The 21,778-nt window shown below is 44.0% G+C and overlaps 1 protein-coding gene across 1 annotated transcript in view; it reads left to right on the forward strand.

Moving 5' to 3' along the window:
• LOC144813832 (solute carrier organic anion transporter family member 1C1-like) overlaps positions 1 to 21,778 on the forward strand; it is a 490,557-nt gene that overhangs the window by 95,186 nt on the left and 373,593 nt on the right. Inside the window, exon 3 of the mRNA XM_078674055.1 lies at positions 9,249 to 9,390. Coding sequence (XP_078530181.1) covers positions 9,249 to 9,390 — 142 coding nt within the window. The remainder of the gene's footprint in view (positions 1 to 9,248; positions 9,391 to 21,778) is intronic.

Consider the following 21,778-nt stretch of genomic DNA (forward strand, 5'->3'; position numbering starts at 1 on the left):
TTTCAATTGAAACGCCCATGATGGGACGGTATTGTAAATATGGGCATTGTAGAATTCTCTGTGATTGGCCGCTCATGCAGCCTATGAAAAAGGACTTGAGAGGTCCGAAAAGCGTCAGGCGATGTAATTGCCATTAATGTGTATCATTGTTATTGTTATTTGTGATTTGTAACGCGCCCAATCACCTGCAGGTCTCTAAGCGCTCGGGAATCGATGGTACAAACAACAACTTTAGCAACACAGAGAAAAGCGTCCACTAGCCTAGTTGGCACTCAAGGACCTCCTGAACAACAGCGTTTTTAACCCCTTTCTAAAGCGTAGGAGGTTCTCTTCCCTGCGCAGCGACTCAGGTAGTGAGTTCCATAACTGAGGAACTAACACCGAGAAGGCTCTTCCTCCCTTGGTAACAAGTTTGTACTGCGGGCAGACCAGTAGTTGAGAGTCGGAGGATCTGAGAGTTCTCATTGGGCTGTACACCGCCACACGATCTTTGATGTATGCGGGCGCCATGCCATAAATGGCTTTGTGAGCAATGCACAAACTTTTAAATTCAACTCGCTCCTTAATAGGGAGCCAATGAAGGCTCTGTAACAGGGGAGATGCTTTGGCTCGTCTTGGCAGTCTAAAAATAAGACGAGCCGCATCATTCATCACAACCTGTAGCCTATTTGTCAAGGTTTTTGGCAGGCCAAGGTAGAGGGCATTGCCGTAGTCTATCCTTGATATCACGGTGGCTGCGACAATAGAGCGCAGCATAGATTGGGAGATGACGGGTACTAGCTTTCGTAGCTGTCGGATGATGTTAGTGCAGCTACCCACCACTGAAAAGATCTGGTTGGCCATTGATAGGTCACAGTCTAATTTAATCCCCAAGCTCTTCACGTTCAGGCTGGGTTTTGGGGCCGGGCCTAACTCTGCGGGCCAGTAGAGGTCACACCATGGTGAGGTGGCAGATGGAATCACCAGTACCTCAGTCTTGTCTGGGTTGATTTTTAAGAGATTTCCTGTCATCCATTGGACCGTGTATCTCAAGATGTTCTGAGTTTGAAGTTGTGCGGCACTTGTGTTGTCGACACTCAGCAACAGCTGCGTGTCGTCCGCGTAGTTGAATACTGTGCAGCCCATGTGCGCCAGAGAGGCAATCAGAGGTTGCAAGTATAGGTTAAATAGAAGTGGGGACAGGGCCGAGCCCTGGGGCACCCCACATTCTAATTTCCCCACTGCGGAAGTTTCTTCCCCCAGTTGTATTCTTTGGGTCCTTCCTAACAGAAAGGACTGCAACCAGCTGAAAGCCAGGCCTTTGATGCCAAAGTCCCTCATTCTTTCCAGAAGCAGAGCATGGCTGACGGTATCGAACGCCGCTGAGAGGTCTAACAAGATCAGGGCGCTCGGTTTTTTACCGTCAGCCAGGCCTCTCAGTTCATCCAGCACCGAGAGCATCACCAACTCGGTGCTGTGATGTGCTCGGAACCCTGCCTGTCGTTCATGAAGTAGATGATGAGACTCCAGATACATGGACAGGGATTTTAGTACGTGGAGTTGTTAGCCGCAATAAAAGGAGCAATCTGAAAGAGAGCAAATCTTAATATTGTGGGTATACTGTGAATGGAAATGCTACAGCTGGGCCAGGCCGGAAAGACTGCACTGTCGCACTGTAAAACTTAGGGGAAAAATATTGGCACAGGATTATTGTATGGTACGCAGACATCACTATTACAAAATATATATTGACTGGGGTTTGAAACATGTAACGTTATTAAACGCCTTTCATAAGCAAAGCAAGCACAAGATTGTATATCCTAATATTGAAGGTCGCTCTCTTTAGCAAACAGACTGTTGTAATCCTGTGTGCAGCTCACAAATACTTTATCAACCTTCATTGCATTTTAACTCAGAAAAATATTGAGTTTCACTTTATATTAGAAAGTGAAATTAAGTATTGGCAGGTGTATTAGAAACAATATTTAGAGTTAAAACTATGTTGTTTAAACCAGGCTTCTCCATTGAGTCACTCCTGAGCTACTTGTAGCTCTCCAGCTACCTGTAAGTATCTCTCCTGTGGGCAGCCCAGTCAACTACATTTGAAGTCTTGCTTGGTTGAAGTAATGTATGCATATTAAAATTGAAAAGCATGTGTTTCGAGATAAAAATGTGTTTATTTTCAGAACTCATAGGTGAATGTTTGGGATGGTCGAATTTCCAAAATATATTGAATGCTTATATTAGATTGAAAAAACAAACGTTTCTGGAGAGACTTTTTACTGATAATATTAAGTAGGTGTTAGGAGCAGTGCAGCTATGGCTATTATGTGTTACATATGTAGAGGCATTCCACGTTGACAAAGCAATTTTTACACTATTGCTGGCAACCATGCCTGATACGCTGAGGTGATCACAGCTGACAATGTTGCATTTAATGGCTACTAATGTTATCTCGTCTTCTGTACTTAGTATTACATCTCTAAAATTAGTAGTAACTCAGGAGGATTTTCACTGAACATAAGTACCTCTTAATTCAGATACGTTTGGTGACCATTGGTCTAAACTATAGTGATTGTAAGGATTTTTTTCACTTTGTACATATCAAAACTCCTACTCCACTATAGCAATGTGAGACTGTTGTGGTTTTGGGGAAATGTGGAAATCAGCAATGTTCCTGTTGGATCTAGATTTCCATGTTAGTGCGTCTTGACATCATTTAAGATCCCAATGACACAAGCAAATGACTTTCACTGGTCCTAGGCCTTAATGAGTCCCAATTTCCCAAAGTGGTAATACAACTCATTGGCTTCCTTGAATCATTAATGATCACCAATTCCCACAGCCGGTAATGAGCATCAATAATGCCTAAGAGCAGATATTAGCATCAATGGGTTATAGTAATGAATACCAATGGTCACACGTACCAAGCCTCAATGGCCCTAAGCATTTACTGAGTATCAATGGTGCATGTTAATAATGATGCCGAATGGCCTCCGGCAATTGTGAATATAAATAACCCCAAGCACAAATGAACACCAGCTGATACACATAGTAAGCAATGAATCCTAATGACCATGGGCAGCAATGGATCTTAATGACCATGGGCAGTACCGAACATCAAGGTCCACAAGCAGTAACAATCTCTAAAAACCCTAGTAAGTAATGATCCCCAATGATAGCAGGCAGTACCTGCTCACTGGGGGCTAGATTTATCAAATTTAACAAAGAGCAACACTGCAAGACAACTTGCTGCGCTGCACTGCGTCAAATGGAGAGTACAGCAATACACCATATCTATTGAGAAATCGTACTTACTTCTCTCACTCAGTGCAGCCTAGCATCAATGCAATAAGAAAAATTCATGGACAGAATGCAGATGAACGTCATACATTCACCCCAGTACAGACATCTGGGCTTAAATCCATAGTTTTTTGCTTACCATGCCATTCCAGTTTGGACCCAGCCATATGCAAATCAGTCTTGACCCTGCACCCAATGGGAACAGTCCAGTCCGAACTGCCAGGCCTGGTCCTCCCTGGACTGGAAACAAGCATCCTAGGATCGGCTTCGTACTTTCAGCCCTCGTCAGCCAGGATAGCTTGGCTCCAGCGGCATGGAGAGCACTGGACCCACGTCTGGGCATACCTGTTCCACTTGGGGTGACAAATCAAAATGAACAACTGAAGGACACAATGCAGAACAATGTCATACATTCACCCCAGTACAGAGATCTGGGACTAAATCCATAGTTTTTTTGCTCACCATGCCATTCCAGTTTGGACCCAGCCATATGCAAATCACTCTTCACCCTGCGCCTAATGGGAACAGTCCAGCCTGAACTGCCAGGCCCGGTCCTCCCTGGACTGGAAACAATCATGCAAGGACCAGTTTCGGGCTTTCAGCCCTGATCAGCCAGGATAGCTTGACTCCAGTGGTAAGGAGAGCACAAGACTCACGTCTGGTCATACCCGTCCCACTCGGGGTGACAAATGCAAAAAGAACAATTGATGGACAGAATGCAGAACAATGTTATACATTCACCCCAATACAGAGATCTGGGCCTAAATCCATTCTTTTTTTGCTCACAATGCCATTTCAGTCTGGACCCTGCCGTATGCAAATCAGTCTTGACCCTGCGCCCAATGGGAACAGTCCAGTCCGAACTGCCAGGCCAGGTCCTCTCTGGCATGGAGAGCACGGGAACCACGTCTGGGCATACCCGTCCTACTCGGGTTCATAAATGCAAAAAGAATATTTGATGGACAGAATGCAGAACATTGTCATACATTCACCCCAGTACAGAGATCTGGGCCTAAATCCATCGTTTTTTCCCTCACCATGCCATCCCAGCTTGGACCCAGCCATATGCAAATCAGCCCTGACCCTGCGCCCAATAGGAACAATCCAGCCAAAACGTCCAGGCAAGGTCCACCCTGAACTGGAAACACGCATCTTAGGACCGGTTTCAGGCTGGTCCCAGGATGCTTGTTTCCGATCCAGTGAAGAAATGAACATGGCTTGGCAGTTTAAACTGGACTGTTCCCATGAGGCACAGGGTCAAGAATGATTTGCATATAGCTGTGTCTGAACTTGGGTGGCAAAGTGAGCTAAAGAACGATGATGGATTCAACCCAGATCTGTAACTGGGGGTGAGTGTCTGAAAAGTTTCAGCGTTCCGTCCATCATCTTCTTGTGTTTGCTTTGTTCGTCCTAATTTGGCAGGGTATGCCCAGACGTGGGTCCCTTAGCTCACTTTGCCACTGGATTCAAGGTAGCCTGGCTGAAGAGGGCTGTTAGCCCGAAACTGGTCCCAGAATGCTTGATTCAGGTCCAGGGAAGATATGGTTTGGCAGTTCATGCTGGACTGTTCCGATAAGGCACATGGACACCACTGATTTACATATAGCTGTGTTTGAACTGGGGCGGCGAAGTGAGCTAAAGAACGATGATGGATTCAACACAGATCTGTGACTGGGGTTGAGTGTCTGAAAAGTTTCAGCATTCTGTCCATCATCTTCTTGTGTTTGCTTTGTTTGTCCTAAGTTGGCAATTTAGCCCAGACGTGTGTCCCTTGCTCACTTTGACACTGGATTCAAGCTAGCCTGGCTGATGAGGGCTGTTAGCCCGAAACCAGTCCAGGATGATTGTTTCCGGTCCTGGGAAGATATGGCTTGGAAGTTTGATCTGGACTGTTCCCATGAGGCACAGGGTCATGACTGATTTGCATATAGCTGTCTCTGAACTGGGGTGGGGACTGGAGCTAAAGAACGATGAAGGATTCAACCCAGATCTGTGACTGGGGGTGAGTGTCTGAAAAGTTTCATCGTCTTTCCATAATCTCTTCGTGTTTGCGTTGTTCACCCTAAATTGGCAGGGTATGCCCAGACGTTGGTCCCTACCTCACTTTCCCACTGGATTCATGCTAGCCTGGGTGAAGACGGCTGTTAGCCCAAAACCGGTTCCAGGATGCTCTTTTCCGGTTCTGGGAAAACATGGCTTAACAGTTCAGGCTGGACTGTTTCCATGAGGCATATAGCTATTTCTGAACTAGGTGGCGAACTGAGCTGAAGAACGATAATGGATTCAACCCAGATATGTGACCGGGGTTGATTGTCTCAAAAGTTTCAGCGTTCCATCAATAATCTCCTTGTGCATGCTTTGTTCGCCCTAAGTTGGCAGGGTATGCCCAGACATGCGTCCCTTGCTCACCTTGTCACTGGATTCAAAGTAGCTGGCTGATGAAGGGTGTTAGCCCGAAACCGGTCCCAGGATGCTTGTTTCTGGTACAGGGAAGACATGGTGCAGCAGTTCGGGCTGGACTGTTCCCATGAAGCACATTGTCAAGACTGATTTGCATGTAGCTGTGTCTGAACTGTGGTGGTGATGTGAGCTAAAGAACAATGATGGATTTAACCCAGATCTGTGACTGGGGGTGAGTGTCTGAAAAGTTTCAAGGTTCCGTCCATCATCTCCTTGTGTTTGCTTTGTTCGCCCTAAGTTGGCAAAGTATGCTCGGACGTGGGTCCCTTGCTCACTTTGCCGCTTGGATTCAAGCTAGCCTGGCTGCTGAGGCTGTTATCCCAAAACCGGTCCCAGGATGCTTGTTTCCGGTCCAAGTAAGACATGGCTCGGCAGTTCGGGCTAGACTGTTCCCATGAGCTATATCTGAACTGGGGCGGTGAACTGAGCTAAAGAACGATGATGATTTCAACCCTGATCTGTGACTAGGGGTGAGTGTCTGAAAAGTATCACTGTTCCATCCATCATCTCCTTGTGTTTGCTTTGTTCGCCCTAAGTTAGCAGGGTATGCCCAGATGTTGGCCCCTTGCTCACTTTGCCACTGGATTTAAGCTGGCTTGGCTGTTGAGGGTTGTTAGCCCAAAACCGGTCCCAGGATGCTTGTTTCGGGTCCAGGGAAGACATGGCTTTGCAGTTCGGGCTGGACTGTTCCCATGAGGCACAGGGTCAAGAGTGATTTGTATATAGTTGTGTCTGAACTGGGGTGGTGAAATGAGCTAAAGATCGATGATGGATTCAACCCAGATCTGTGACTGGGGTTGAGTGTCTGAAAAGTTTTAGTGTTCTGTCCATCATCTCCTTGTATTTGCTTTGTTCGCCCTAAGTTGTCAGGGTATCCCAGATGTGGGTCCCTTTCTCACTCTGCCACTAGATTCAAGCTAGCCTTGCTGATGATGGCTCTTAGCCAGAAACTGGTCTCAGGGTGCTTGTTTCCGGTCCAGGGAAGACATGGCTTGGCAGTTCGGGCTGGACTTTTTCCATGAGGCACAGGGTCAAGACTGATTTGCACATAGCGGTGTCTGAACTGGGGTGGCTACGTGAGCTAAAGAACGATGATGGATTCAACTCAGATCTGTGACTGGGGGGGAGCGTTCTCCATCTCCTTGTGTTTGCTTAGCATCAATGCAAACATGCCTTGCAAGTAGTGTGGTTGTTTTTGTGCAGGAAGGGACACTTGCAATCCTTAGAGGCTTTTTTCTCTTTCCTCTGTACTGGTAAATCCAGGAATGTGCCAAAACCCATGGATGATTGAGTGGAACCCACATGCTCCACCCATGGAGCGCCTTCCTAGGGCTTTGAAATGCAAAGCTGTGACTTTCGCTGCCTTGTGTTACTTTAGATTTAACAAGCATGGCAGGGCCTCACAAGGTGGCCTTGTGTTGATTGATGAATCTGATTTAAGGATTGTGTTGACCTTGCGAAATCATGCATGATGCAAAGGCAATGTAATCTGATGATAAATCTGGCCCCAAGTGTCAGCAACAAGTTTGTATTCTGCACTCTGACTTGTTGTGATATATCCTAAATTTGCCCACCTCAAAGTCCCACTTGTCGTCCTACTGAAGTTTCCAAACCGTTAAAATGACTTTACCATGATATACTGTTTACAAACTAAGGGGCATATTAGCAAGAACCTCGTTAAAATTATCGGCGATAATGGGCTTGCTAACATGCGTTATAGAATTCCAATAGAAGCCCAGGTAAGATGTCCTACACATCTAACCTGGGCTTCAATTGGAATTCTATTACGCATATTAGCAAGCCCATTATCGCCGTTTTAGCGGCAGTTTCCTGCCGCTAAAACGGCGATAATTTATCGAAGTTCTTGATAATATGCCCCTATGCAATATACTTTAGGGTGGAATTCAAAGGTAAGGTACCAAGTGAAATAAAAATGGTCAAATAATGCTCATTCAGGGTTAAATCATTGTGAAAAAAAATGCATATATCTGACGAGTAGTTGTGATTAATACAAAAGTCACATAATTAACTACTGAAAAAGACATTACAAGTATTTGATGAAACTATCGAATATGTCTGAAAATACAACATAGATTGACATGAAACTAGACATTCATGCAAATGCATGTGTAATATAGCATATACAAAGTAAACATGCCTTTCTTTCTTAAAGATCAGAGCCGCATGTCCTTTAAAAGTTGAAATCGTCGCTTTTCTCATTTAAGCTACGGTACGTTAGGTTGTCACTTGAGGTCCTATCAGACACACACAAGAATCTTTGCTATAGCAGGTTATAGGTCCCTTAAGCCATTACTACAGGTCTCTTGAAGCCGGCTGCTCTACTTTAAGTTGTTAGTAGAGGTCCTACAGGCTGCCACCACTGCCGTCGTAATGTGAGGTCACCCTTGAATGTGTCCAGTCGTTACCCGTAAAAGGAACAACAGCAACAGATGGAGGAGATGGAACATATCTCTAGAGTGGAACAGGTCTCTTCCTGTTTCACGTAAGTGGATGTAATAGGCTCAGAACAAGACGAGAATGATGGGATGAGGAAAAGGAAAATGAAGAGCCTGAGAGATACTGGAGGTGACTTCACTATTACCATAAAACCATACCTATCATCGAAACTTAAAGAGAATACAAATGGACGCTGTTATAACTGTCTACAAAATACCATGGCCCAAAGCCAGTGACAAACATTGCACTCCCTTGAGCATAATTAGCATGAAGGGGCCATGATCAGAATCAACTGATGGAAACAAATTAATGTATGTTAAGCTGTGAAACACACTTGTATTTAGTCAATACAAACCCACAGAGAGCTAAAACTAAAGCTGTCTGTTTCGCGAGACCTAAAAATGGCTAGAGTGATTACATACAAGTGTGTTTTACAGCTTAATATACAGACATTCGTTTTTACTTGATTTGTTTCTGATCAGGATTTCATATTGCACCAGATGTTTTTTAAACAACACAATTGGTAATTTGCGCTTTCATTGCATATGCATCTCTAAAGTCATAATTCCTCATCCGATATGGTGTTTGTGCATGTATTATTGTTGTTCAAATATAAAATGAGTATGTCTAATTGAGGACCTTAACTATGACACCAAATATAATTTCAGTTTTGCTTCCTACTAAGAAACCATAATATTGGCATGTTACCTAAGATGGGGTTTTTGCATTGAACTTGATAACTAAGGCTCTGATTTAGAGATGGTAGACGGGCATCCCTTCAGAAACGTAATGGAGACCCCATCTGCCTTATTACAAGTGCATCATATCTCAATGTGACGAAGTACTGCTCAGCAAAACTCCAAAATCAGGGCCTATGTCTTAAAAGAAATAATCTTTCTACCACATATTAAAGACTCTACGTTCATCTAGCGACATTCTATTTTGAGACAAACATTTGCTGATTTGTTAATTTTCAAAGATCCTTGATGTTTGATTAGCAGTGTCAATTATTATTTATATATTTATTTATTCATGTATTGCTTCCTCAGGTGTTCTTAATAGCGCTCTCCTTCTCTTACTTTGCCAAAGCCCTTTCAGGAAGTTATATGAAAAGTTCTATCACCCAGATTGAAAGAAGATTTGACCTTCCCTCTTCTGTAGTTGGCATCGTTGATGGAAGCTTTGAAATAGGTAAAAACTGTGTGCAATTTCTTGTTTTCTGCCTGGGCAATGTATGGGGGTGTGATCTGCTGGGCTCTTGAACTATTTATTACTCAGCTTCTCTGTAACTTCACTTGCTAGTTAGGTTTTTGTTTTTGTTCTATCCAGTAGAACAGTATACCATATAACTACCTTAGAAGTATAACACAGTAAACAAGAAATGATCTATTAATCTTTGCACTGTTGTTTCACAAAATAGTTACTCCTCAAAACGTTTATATGGCATCGCGTCAATATGATCTAATTAAAGAACAACAACAACTTGAGTCCTCATCTAAAATCATACAACTTTTGCAACACAAAACAAATAAATAGTGCCAGTAACATTGCTTATTTGAAAATTGAGTAAAGCCTTCCCCTACACCTGCCAATGAAGAGTCATACACTTCAAAAGCTATACAACCACTGCACCCAGCACAACACGCAGCCCCCTACAAAACGGTGTCCTTGATAGTAGAAATGACGATGTGATCCAGTCTGAAAATCAATGAGTTTTACCTAAACACCACAAAAGGTATTAATCAGGTGGTCTAATTAAAGGCCCGCGTCCTAATATCTGCAAAAAAACATCAGTGAGTAAGGTAAATTCCTTTGAAAGAAACATGTATCTAATCCAAAACCAAGAAGGGGCAAGGAACATAGCCCATTTTCACCTTTGGCCTACACAGAAACCAGAAGCTCGCCAACATTGTCTCGGGTGGGCGACAGCTGAACCTTGTGTATTCCCTTTAAATAGCCACATTCAAAGGGAGCTTTGTTGTGACTGAGTGGCCATCCTCATCCTGATGGGCCATCCTTCACAGGATAGGTGGGAGGAGCTGACACACCTGTATAGGCTGTGTCCTGTCCCCACAAAAAAGGCTGCATCCCCCTCTGTACTGAGTCTGGAGCCAGAGCTGGGAGGGAGGACCTATGTGGACTTCAAAACCCCTCTTTGAAGTCACCTATGCTTCAAAGGTACAACTAGGCATAAGTAGCGTGTCTCTGACCCCACCAAATCAGACTTCAAATACTTCTCATCTATTTGCCACAGCACCTGGACATTGCTTGTTGCAAGTCTTGCCCTGCCAAGTGATGCCAATCCAATCCTGGGCTCTTAGAAGTGGGTATAAAGTGATGTAGCTGTTGAAAATCAACACATCAACAACGAGGTGGCAATCAGAACTGGTGTATAACCCTTGATGGCAATGCATTGCCGCTGTTTCAGGGACCGTGTACCTTGCATCACAGATTCTGCGGCACATCACCTTCTGTTCCCGACGCATCGCTTACATCCTTTGGTTTGACGATCAAGCATCTCCGATTTGCACAGCTCAATGATGAAACATAACCTTTGATCCTGCGATTCGAGGCCAATGTATCAACCCTTAGCTTCTCGCATCTCAACCCCATCGACGACCTTAAGCATGACCTTAAGCATTACTCTTTGATACGTTTTTCACTACTTGGAAGACGTCCTCTCCCATTGAATTACATTGAGTTACTTTATTACATTTAATAAATACTAATTTTTGATTGGGAACAAGTTGAAATGTCCTTTTTGGTCTTAAAAGAATTGTAATTTAAAATCTTTAATGGTAAAATTGAATATTTAGTCAATATTCTGAAAAACGCCAAATTTAGAAAGCTGCCACTTTCTTGATCTAATCATTTGGCACCTTCCACATGTGTCCTGGCTCACAACTGTGAATAGTTAGCAGTTTTGGATTTGTGTATTTCTCCCAAATAGTAAGAAAAAGGAGGACTAGCTGTTGGTAGGATTGGCAATTGTGCCCAATTAGATTTCAAAGGGCTGACTCCTGCACACTCGCAAAGAACTTGACATCATCCCTTTGTCAGCCTTGACATCTTGGGGTCTGGACAGTAGAAGAAAGGAATATTCCAGAACCAAATGGAGAGCGAGTCTAGAAGTTTCTCCTACTTCAAAGGCTATGACCAGGTATAAATACTAGCCCCTCCGACCAACTGCTCAGTTCACCTGCGGAGGATACCTAGAAGGACTGCGTTGTGCATCAGAGTACTGCCCTGCTGCTTGAGGTCAGCTTTGTACTTCAGAGGACTGCCCTGCTGCTTGACGCCTGTCTTGTTGCTCGATCCCAGGACTATATCAGTGACTCCAAGGGATAGTTGGCTGGCCTCCTGTACTGAGCTACAGAAACACAACAAGTTACAACAGCCTTGAACCTACATCTGGACCCTGCCTAAAGTGAGTCCTCTCCTCCAGGTGATTCCCTGGGACTCTTCAACTCTTGAAAATGATGCTAAATGTGCCCAAACATCCAACAATTGAAAAATGGGAATTAAACATTTTTCCACTAAAAAGCGGCCTAGAACTCACAGGAGAATTGGACCTACTTGCTTGCTGGTCTACCCAAGGTGCATCTCTGCTCATCCAGACTTTGCCATAGCTGCTGCTACATTCTTCTCTACAGGAACATATCCTGTTTAGTTGGTCCTCTAAGAAAGGGTATCTGGTCTTGTGGAAACCTCATTGGCTTGCCTGGAGCTTTGTACCACTGGAGATTTTTGACTTACATAAAGTGACAAAGTCCGAATGTAGACATCCTCACGAAAACCTCATCCGCTGGTTACGTTGCCCTGCAGAACCTAACCTTCCTAGCAACTTTTTCTTTATTATTTTTTCTAAGTAGGAAGGTAAGCTAATATTAGGCCCAAAACCGTGCTCAATCATGGTTGACCATAACTTTCGAGTTTGCCCTAGTCTCATGCTACTAGATGGCCCCGGATGGTGCTTTGATATTTTAGGTACTATTTTACTATAAACATTGGAAATTCATAACTCCACTTCTACTAATTGAATTAATTTTGTTTTGATGTCAAAAAATGTATTAACATTGTTTCTATTTTTTTTCCTAATTAGTGTAGGATGTTTCTCATTAAAATTATTTCTATTTTTCGAAATTAGTGTAGGATGTTTCTTGAGTTGTTTTTAAAAATTGTATTACTGTATGTAAGCTGCACAAATACTTAACACATTGCTTCCAATTAATCTTGAATGCTTTTGTGCCAAGTCCCAGAGTATTAGGTACAGGTTAATTTAGTGAAAAACTATTTTCTACAGTGAACTACAAAATGCACTACATAAACCTGTGCTTAAACCTCTGGTAGCTTGGCATCAAAGCAGTCAGTCTTGACATAGAGGTAAAGTGTAAAGTATTTTGCAGCACTGAAATAGTAGGAAAGTACACTTAAGGATTGTATTCCCTGTTTTGCCCCAGTTTATCCAGATTTAATATTGTGCTGATTTTGTTTTTCGCAGTTTTTGTGAATGGCACATTAAGTTTTAGGCATAGTTTTGGATTTATTGGTTTTTAGAATGAATTATCTTACATTGTTTTTCGTTTATTTTTGATCATTTTCAGGGAGAAGGAGGTATTGTATTGTGTTAATACTGTGTCTTCTTCTTTCTGTTAGAAATGCGTTTTCCATCTGGGCATTTCGTTTAGTAATTATGATCACTATCCATTGGGAGAGTTGAGTTTGTTACATTAGGTAATACATTTCTCTTCTTCTCCTTTTGGTTTTTATTAGTTCATTCTCTCTTCTTCCACTTGTTGCGTTTATTAATGCATTCTCTTATTCTCCCTTTCTTTCGAATGGATAGAGGATATTTTGATTCTATGTTTTAATACATTCTCTGTTTCTTCTTCCTTTATTTGTTCAGTTATTAAGGAGGGGGATGTGTTATAATGTGCTTATTGCCTTTTTCATGTCTCCCCTCTTTGGTTCTCTCTCTGCCTGCTCAGCCTGCTATGATGTCATGTGGAATGTTAAGGTGGCTTTGTATGTGGCAAGATCAGTTGGTGAGATGGGCTGAGCAGAGTGGACCTTGCTCCTGGTGGGGCTTTACCAGTAACTAACTGATTTATTAAGGATCTTCTTGTAACTGTGTACCTGCTGACTTCTACCCGATTAAACCTACTTATACCACCTACAAGAGATGACTACCCCATTACATCGTTTTAACAAAAGTAAAAACAAAACACAAGAAAATCCCAAATCAATTAAGGAAAATACATTTTAATAAAATGACACACAAATGTTAAAAAATCCAATACGGAGAACCAGTGTTCCAAATGTAAAAGTTTTGTGTAAAAATAGCAACAAGAAGCACAAAACACCCCTCTTTGTAAGTTGGTTGCACTGGACTGGGTTAAAGTCACAAGTGCCGGCTGAATCACGAGTCAGATACAGGGACCAGGTTTGTCCCACTGAGGAGTTTACCTTCTTATACAGTCCAGTTCCACATGAGGATCCTTGGCCTGAGCTTTACATTAGCCGGAGCCAATGGGAGATCATTGCTAGCATGAAGAGCAGGTCGCATTTGGAGATTTCATTGGTGGGATTTGCGGGCAGTCATTGCTAAAACGGAAAGCAGGTTGCTGTCAGTTCTTTGCATTGGTAGAAGAGTCAGGCAGTCATTCACCATTACAAGGAGCCCCCAATGACTGAATGTTTCAGCTGGAATTCAGTTCTTGCATATTTAATGTAGGAGTAGCACGCTCTGAGGCCAGCTGAGAGTCCAGCACCTGGGGAGGCACCTTTTGGGGTTCAGGATGAACTCTGGCAGAGGACAGCAGCAGGGCTCAAGCAGGATCAGTTAGTGTTGGGCAGTTGCCGCTGGAAGATTGTTGTGACCCTGTATCTCAAACCGGAGCTCAGAATACTGACCCTTGGAGCCACTTATGATTTTCTTGGGTCAAGGCAAGCAAGTCACTCTTCCTTCTTCACACAGCAGGACAGTCCTTATTCTGAATCTTCCACAGGTCCAGGAGTGTCATGATGAGTGGTTTTGAGGATGCCACTTTTTTCCCAGGGTCAGAATGTGTGTTAGGGTCTTTCTCTTTACCTTCCCCTTCAACTTGTTCTGGTCTGTTCTGCACCTTCCCCTGGGTCTGAATCCAAACTGTCTGGTGTGACAAAGGGACAGCAGGTCTAGGTGTGGAGCTTCAGAAGTCAGAAAGGGGATACGTTCAGCTAGTAAGCTACTCTTGAAAGCTAAGTCAGGTCGAAATACCATACCCCAGGCCATCCTGCTCCTGAGAGGACTATCCTAGCCCACACTCATAGCTCTTTAGTCCACATGCCTGAAAAGAATACAGGAGAGCCATTAAAAGTCATGTAACTACAGACACTAACAAAAAGGTACATTTGGGTTATGCAGAAAAATTCCAACTTTGTAAGAGTGGTAGTTTTGGAAAAGCAACTTGAAATCAATCTTTACCAAGAGATAGGATTTAATATTACATTTTAATGGGTGGAGAAGTATTTCTCTATCTGCTCCCAAACTGAAGTTATCACTTGGGCAAATGACTCCCTTGAAGCCACCTCATCTCAATATTAGCTGATACTACCAGCCCCGCAATAAATAAAGTGGAAAGAAAGTGATAAGAACTGCTGTGAAATCAGTTACCAAGGCCTAAGGGCCACTAGCAAGAGAAAAATATACCTCAAGGCCATAGGTGACCCTGCTCATTTCCCACCTGGAAATACGTAAAACCCAGAACTAAACAATTTTACCCACACCTTCCTGCTCACCCAATACAAGGGAACATTTTGTGCAACAAATACAATACAGATCTGTACCAAAATACCTTCATAGAGCATTTTCCAAGCTTCTTACCCAAAGTTGAGCATTAGCTTAGAGGCCAGGTGCTATGGTGGCTACTCAGGTCAAAGCAGTGACTTTCTTTAGAAAAGGAAATGGTCCCCAAATATAAAGAATGTCACAGTTGCACACAAAAGGTGAATAGAATGTTGCAATTAAGTTGTCACAAAGAATTTCTGTACCTGAATCCTTCATTGCCACTCTGCCGGTGTTTCTGCAGAAGGCATGCCTCAAATCACTTACTCCAGTTTCTTTCTATGCAGCCTACCTCTAAACAACCCTGCATGCCATACTGTCTGCCCACCATTCTGAGCAATGATTTTTTTGTGCACTAGGTGCAACTGGACCATGAAAGTTCCAGATACAAGAAAGTCTGCCACTAATGCGTCTATAGATGGGTTAAGAAGTATTCAGTGGTCTTTCTGAATGCTCGTTCAATTAAGAAACACAAAATACATATTGCTTAAGGATGAAAAGCCAGACCTTATGTTTCTTACAAACACCTGGCCTAATGAGTTCTTAAACCCAACAATAGCTAATCCATCCCCAGGTGTTATAAAATCCTCTGGAAAGATCATGACAAGGGGTGAGGGGTAGCCGTTATATATAAAAGTAAATGTGAGTGCACGCCATTTCCTATAGATGAAGTTGAGGGCGTCGAAAGTCTAGGCTTCTGCTGTTTGCTGTCTTCCCCCTAGACAAATGGGCCAGTTTCTGGGATGATTGAATAAGGCATTAGCCTCATGGTCCCTGAAATATATTCATATGGTATTAGTAGTCTTTAATATTCTCATTGATAAATGGGCAGAACCTAAGGTATCCTCCATTTCAGATATGATGTCTTCGCTTTTTCTAACATTATAACTGTAACTGCTACTCACTTCCTAAGGCCTGAATGGATCTCTACTTGATCGAGTTCAGTTTGCTAATATTCAAGAATAACTAGCCTTGCTTGTAAGTAATAAAAACTATGAACAGTGCATTTCACAAATGATTTACGCAGTGCTCTAGAAGCAGACCCCACTCGCTTTGTCTGGGGATCCAGAATCAGATGCAGAGCCCACTAATGACCGGATCCGCAACAATACCAATCACTTGGCACCCATCACCATCATACAATCCTTTCAAGCTAAACAATCAGCCCCACGGTTTTGTTTTTTAAAACAAACGTTATTAATTTTCATTAATAAGTCGGTATGACTAATACCTCAAAATTAGGGACTTTTTAACTCGCAAACTGGGGGCTAGGACATTGGGGGAAGAATCTACCCTAGTAGAGATGATCATACACTCTAAAAATCATTCTATAGGTGGAGTTTACGCGCTGCTGTTAGCCTTATTCCCGGACGACATTGATAAAACATCAATGAAGTGGCAAAGCAAACTTGAGATTTCAAACAAAGGTTTTCTATACACCTATCAACTATCTCAATCTATTCTGATCTCTACAAAACTTCAGGCACAATTCTACAAAACCTGTTTTTTTCTTTATTATACACCTGACAAGATTGCAAAATGGGGAACCGGCAAAGGGACCTGTTGCCCGAGATGCAACTTATCTAAAGCCGATTCCATACATATTTTTGCCTCCTGCCCTGGGCTAATTCCTTTAAAGCAAGACATAGAGAGGTTCTTATCATCTGTTCTTCATAGAGAGGTGATTTTATCAAAAGAGGCAATGGTACTTGGGGCAGACGAACCAGATAACATTGAAAGTGGCCAAGAGTTCATATTCGTAGCGATGGCCGTCCTGCGGTTATGCCTAGCCTCCGCTTGGCTCGACCCCTTAGCGCCCTCTTTCCAACAGTGGTTAGCTAGGCTATTAGCGGTACATAATATTGAGATAGCCATTTACCAACGAAAAGGTAAACAACGGCATAAAAGGGGTATGAAAATCTGGACCCCTCTTACACTATGGCGGGATTCACAAACATAATCAAATGTATGTATAATGCTGTAATGTATATAGAATTTTGCTCTCAAGTCTGGTTTATGTAATGATGGGTTAAAACAAAAAGAAAAAACAATGTAATGCTTATGACGTTAATGTGCGTATGTTTACCTGTCTGTCATACGGGGGATCGGGGGAGGGGGAATAAATGTAATACTATAAATAAAAACATTTAAAAATAAAAAAAAATAAAAAATAAGTCGGTATGACTAGACATGCAACGGAATCAAGCATTAATGATACATGTCATAGTATCCAGTATTGTGATCCATTCCGTAATCTTCAATAGCGTCAACATCACAGACATCGTTCGTCAAGCATCTGCCCAGTACTATTCCTCTATTAAGCAATCTGAAAATGTTCAACAAAGCTGTTAGCCAACATACCCCATCTATCCCTCTTCCCGCCTCCCACTCTCGTTCTGGCAATAACTACTGTTTGTGTGTGTATTCTTGCATCTTATTCAAACAATCAATGATCTATAACTTTAGTGATTGTGGTGGTTAATTTAGCCTGTCGTTAATTGTATTTCTATGTGTTGCAACTATGTTATGGACTGTTGCGCGTTCAGGGTGCTAGCTATGGGATACAAGTCTACACCTTTGAGAAAAGTAACTCGTAGAAAGTTAATTTCCCTGTCTGAAGCTCCCAGAGGCAAATTTGTGTTAGCTCTCAAGCAGTAGCCAAGTGAATGCTTAGTGCAGATGAGATGTACAAACTGCTCCCAGAGCATAGCCAATGGCTTGTGCGGGAGGAGGAATTTTCTGTTCCCCTGTCAGGAAGACCATTTGGGGTGTACATAGGATCTTAATTTACTTTGAAAGAGCCTTCCCCGTCACAAGCAAATGTTAGGTGACACCCAGCTTCTATGTTCCACGCCGGCATGCACCAAATCTAGAAAGCTATCCCCAGAATTGATTTGAAGTGACCAAGAAGGAGGGCACTTCTCATTACCCTGGCAACACCCCAGGGTGGACACACAGGCTCTGCACAAGATCTTGGATGTTGAGGGGGAGGGGCACTGTGGGATTGTTTGCAGGAGACCAAGTTGGAACTGCTGCAAAAGTGTGAGGGTTGCCCCAAGGAATTATGGGGCAGATTTACAAGCCCCTTGCGACACTTTTGCACTGCCGGTGCATCACTTTAAAATGTGATGCATCTTGGGATGTTGAATCATATTGTAAAGCCCTGAGTGACTTTATACATGCATCAGGTATAATGGATGCAGGGTAGGCGTTCCCACGCAGGAAAGCCTTGTAAAAGTGACGCAGTGAAATGTACAAGATTTTACGGCGTGACTTTTAGGACGCCACTGCGTCAAAAACGTACGCCTGCTTGAAGCAGGTGTAAGGAGTGATGCAGTGTGTTGGGAATAGGCCACAACATGCATTGCTGGAGTTACATCATGCTTGCAACACGACTCCAGCAATGCGTGATTTTTCCGCCAACAGATACGTCAGAATTTCTGATGTAGTAGTAGTAGGCTTCAGGTTGTAATGAACGATGCTGCCAGATTAATCTACAAAAAGCCCAGGTGCACTCAGGCCACGCCCTTACTTCAGGATTTACACTGGCTTCCAATTACCCAGAGAACTAAGTTTAAAAGCCTCTGCATAGCACATAAGGCCATCTATGGCTCAGCTCCTAGTTATATCAAGGACCAACTGATTAACTATGTGCCAAGGAGGGCCCTTCGGTCAGCTGAGGCATGCAATTTGGTCTGTACCCGGTTCAACCTTGCGTCTATGGGCGGCAGAGCCTTTTCTAGTACCATCCCTCAAGCCTGGAACCGCCTTCCAGTGAAACTCCGGAAGGAAATCAATCTCCTCCCTTTTAGGAAGAATTTGAAGACTGTGCTTTTCTTAGAGGCTTGGGGGCCCCTCTGAGCTGGTGGTTTTGTGTTTCTCACTGGTGGTGTGTGTCCGTGGATAGCGCTTAGATACCCCTGGGTGATAATGCGCTCTAGAAGTTCATAATAACATAACATAACATAACATAACCACAGTTCATCCGTACTGTAAATAGGGCGCATTATAGGCAATATGACGGCTGTGTGAACTGTGTGGATGTTGCTCCTCGACCGCTCCGTTTGCTGAATGTCTGTTTTGGAGTTAGTGCCCTGCTAGCCTCGGCCCTTTGTGCCTTCTAAGGATTGTACCTACCTCCACTTGACCCACGGAGCCCTGGATGATTCTCCTGTGTGGACTTTGCAGGATCTGGCACCGCTCAACGGAACTCCGCCTCCGGGTTCCGTGAGGCTGAGCGTGTCAGCTGCTGCGGTTATGGCGTACGTGGAACATCGATAAGCCGTAGGGGAAGCTCACCAATGGGAGAGTAATGCTGCCTCGTAGAGCGGTCCCCAAAGATGGGGCGCTGAACCCAAAGGTGAACACTGCAGCTAGAAAACAAATGACGGCGAAAGACTCGGAAGTGGCCCTCATCTCCAAACAGGGGGCTGGGGAGAATGCAGAGAAGGCTGTGGATAAGGGAGGAACTCCGGACACTGAGCGGGTTTCGCCTGACAAGGGAGAAAGGAAAAAAAACAGACGATTCCTGGGATGTTTTCTGGCAAGTCGGTAAGTGGGAAACCTGGCTACCAGTCTAACTTACATTCTGAGAGAACACCAATTCAGCTGAGAAGCACAGGCTCTGTTTCTACCACAGTTGTATCTGCTACTCCATCTGTCATTGCCACTGCTACTTCTCCCCCCAGTAATCCTGCCACTGCCTCTAGCAAATCCGGTAATATACCGAGAATGGATTATGTGTTTATTATTCAGGAGGCAGTGGATTCTCACGCTGTCATATTATCGGAGCCATTGGCCAAAGTAGAATTGGAGGGGGGCCCAGGCACGGGTGATGACTCTAATTCTCAGAATATGCTTGATAAGAAAAAAGAAGAAGGGGGCTAGGTACCAGGTACCCCGGATGGAGAGAATTTTTTCTCCATGGCTAAAGAGTCAGATTCTGTTATTGACAGTGATCTGGCTAATACAGATATAGATGTTTCGGCTGGTGATAGCGACACAGATAGCGCCCTTACAACTGCTGACATGCTCAGAAAAGTTTCTAGGAGAAAAAAACACACAGGCTCCAGGCATGAGAGTGTATACTCGGACCCTAACACCCATCTCCAATGGGTCTATTCTACTACTAATCCTGGAGGTGGGGGGATGAGGGGGGCATCGCACCTAGATTTCAGGAAGAAAATCTATGTGCCGCAGGAACCAAGAGTGAACAGGCTCCTTCAATGTCCCTAATCTATGAACTCTCGAGGCAATGCAAGCGGAGGCTCGGCAGGAGCCTAAAAGAGCTCAATTGGCGACGAAGAAGATACAGGGGACTATCCGCAAACCCACAAAAGCTTGTACCGAAGTTATGGCACGGACGACTGCCCTGGATGAGCGTGTAGTGGTACTAGAGGCTGGGTTGGAAAACACCGAGCAAAAAACATACGCCAACGATGCCAGATTGATGGATATAATGTGGAAGCTCGAAGAGTCTGAAAATAGACAACGAAGGAACAATCTGCGCCTGCTGGGCATTAAGGAGAAAGCCGAAGGTGGGGATATACATGGCTTTGTGCTTAAGCTTTTTAAATCTGCTTTCCCAGAACTCTCACACTGGAACTGGGAGACTGAAATCCAACGTGTTCATAGATTTCCATTAAAGGTTAAGAATAATCCTGGCCCAGACTCAAAACCACGAGCAATTTTGATAATTTTGGGGAATTTTGTATTGCTGCAAGCAATATTTGAAAAGACCTGGCCAGATGCCAAGAAAGTAGCAGAAGGGCAGACATTTTTCGTGCGACCAGACTTTTGTCACACAACTGTTGAAAGAAGATGGCATCTTAGGCAGAAAATTGATTGTGAAGTTTATTCTCGCTTGGCTGAAAGTTATACATCGGGGGTGGGTTCGAGTCTTTACCTCTGAGATCCAGGAGGGGAATAATCTAAAGGAGATAGCTGGTGACTAGGCGAGCCATTGTTGTGTGTGAAAACTTCGGGCTGTGGTCGTGATGCCTTGTTTGATCCCCCTTTTTTCCATTTTTTTCTTTCCTTCTTTATTTGTTTTAATGGGGGGGTTTGGGTTAGGGGTTTGGGGCAGGCTACTCATCGGGAAAAACGCAAAAGGGACAAATCTATAAATATAAGTCTAAGTTACTGAATGTAATTATGGGTGATAAGGGGGGGCTGGCAGGTCTTGGCTCTTTTTGTTTATTATAGGTCGGGGAGCGACGGGGCGCATCAGCATGGAAGGCATCCCAAGGGTCCCTTGACCCTTCCAGGTAGGACGCTCCCCTCCGCACAGCACCTCCTGTGTGTCCCTGCCCCAGCTGCGGCTGCTGAGGAAGTTCGAGGCCAGCCTCCACCAGCAGGCTACCACCTGCGCCTCATACCTGGTGGCCAGTGGTAGGCCCTAGGTTTGCTCATCCTCCATTGTATTGCCTGTATTTTCTTTCATTGCTCCCGTTGTAGTGACTGCATTTTCATTGTTGTGTCTGTGACTGCTGTTATCTATCTCCCCTGCTGCCTGTACGTGGTCTGTGCCCGTCCTCTCCCTCTGTTCCCCTCGTGTCTCTGCCCGGTTTCCCTTCTGCTCCCTTCGCTGCCCCTGTGTCTCTCTGCCCGGTTTTTCCTTCTGCTCCCCTCGCGGCTCCCGTGCAGTTCTGTGACCTTTCTGCCTTCTGTGCCACTCGTTTCCCCCCATTTTTTTCTGACCTTTCTGCCCTTTCTTGTGACCTTTGTGCCTCTGTGAAACTCGTTTCCCCCTGT

The sequence above is a fragment of the Lissotriton helveticus genome, chromosome 1_1, assembly GCF_964261635.1.
Source record: "Lissotriton helveticus chromosome 1_1, aLisHel1.1, whole genome shotgun sequence".
NCBI classification, from domain to species: Eukaryota; Metazoa; Chordata; class Amphibia; order Caudata; family Salamandridae; genus Lissotriton; species Lissotriton helveticus.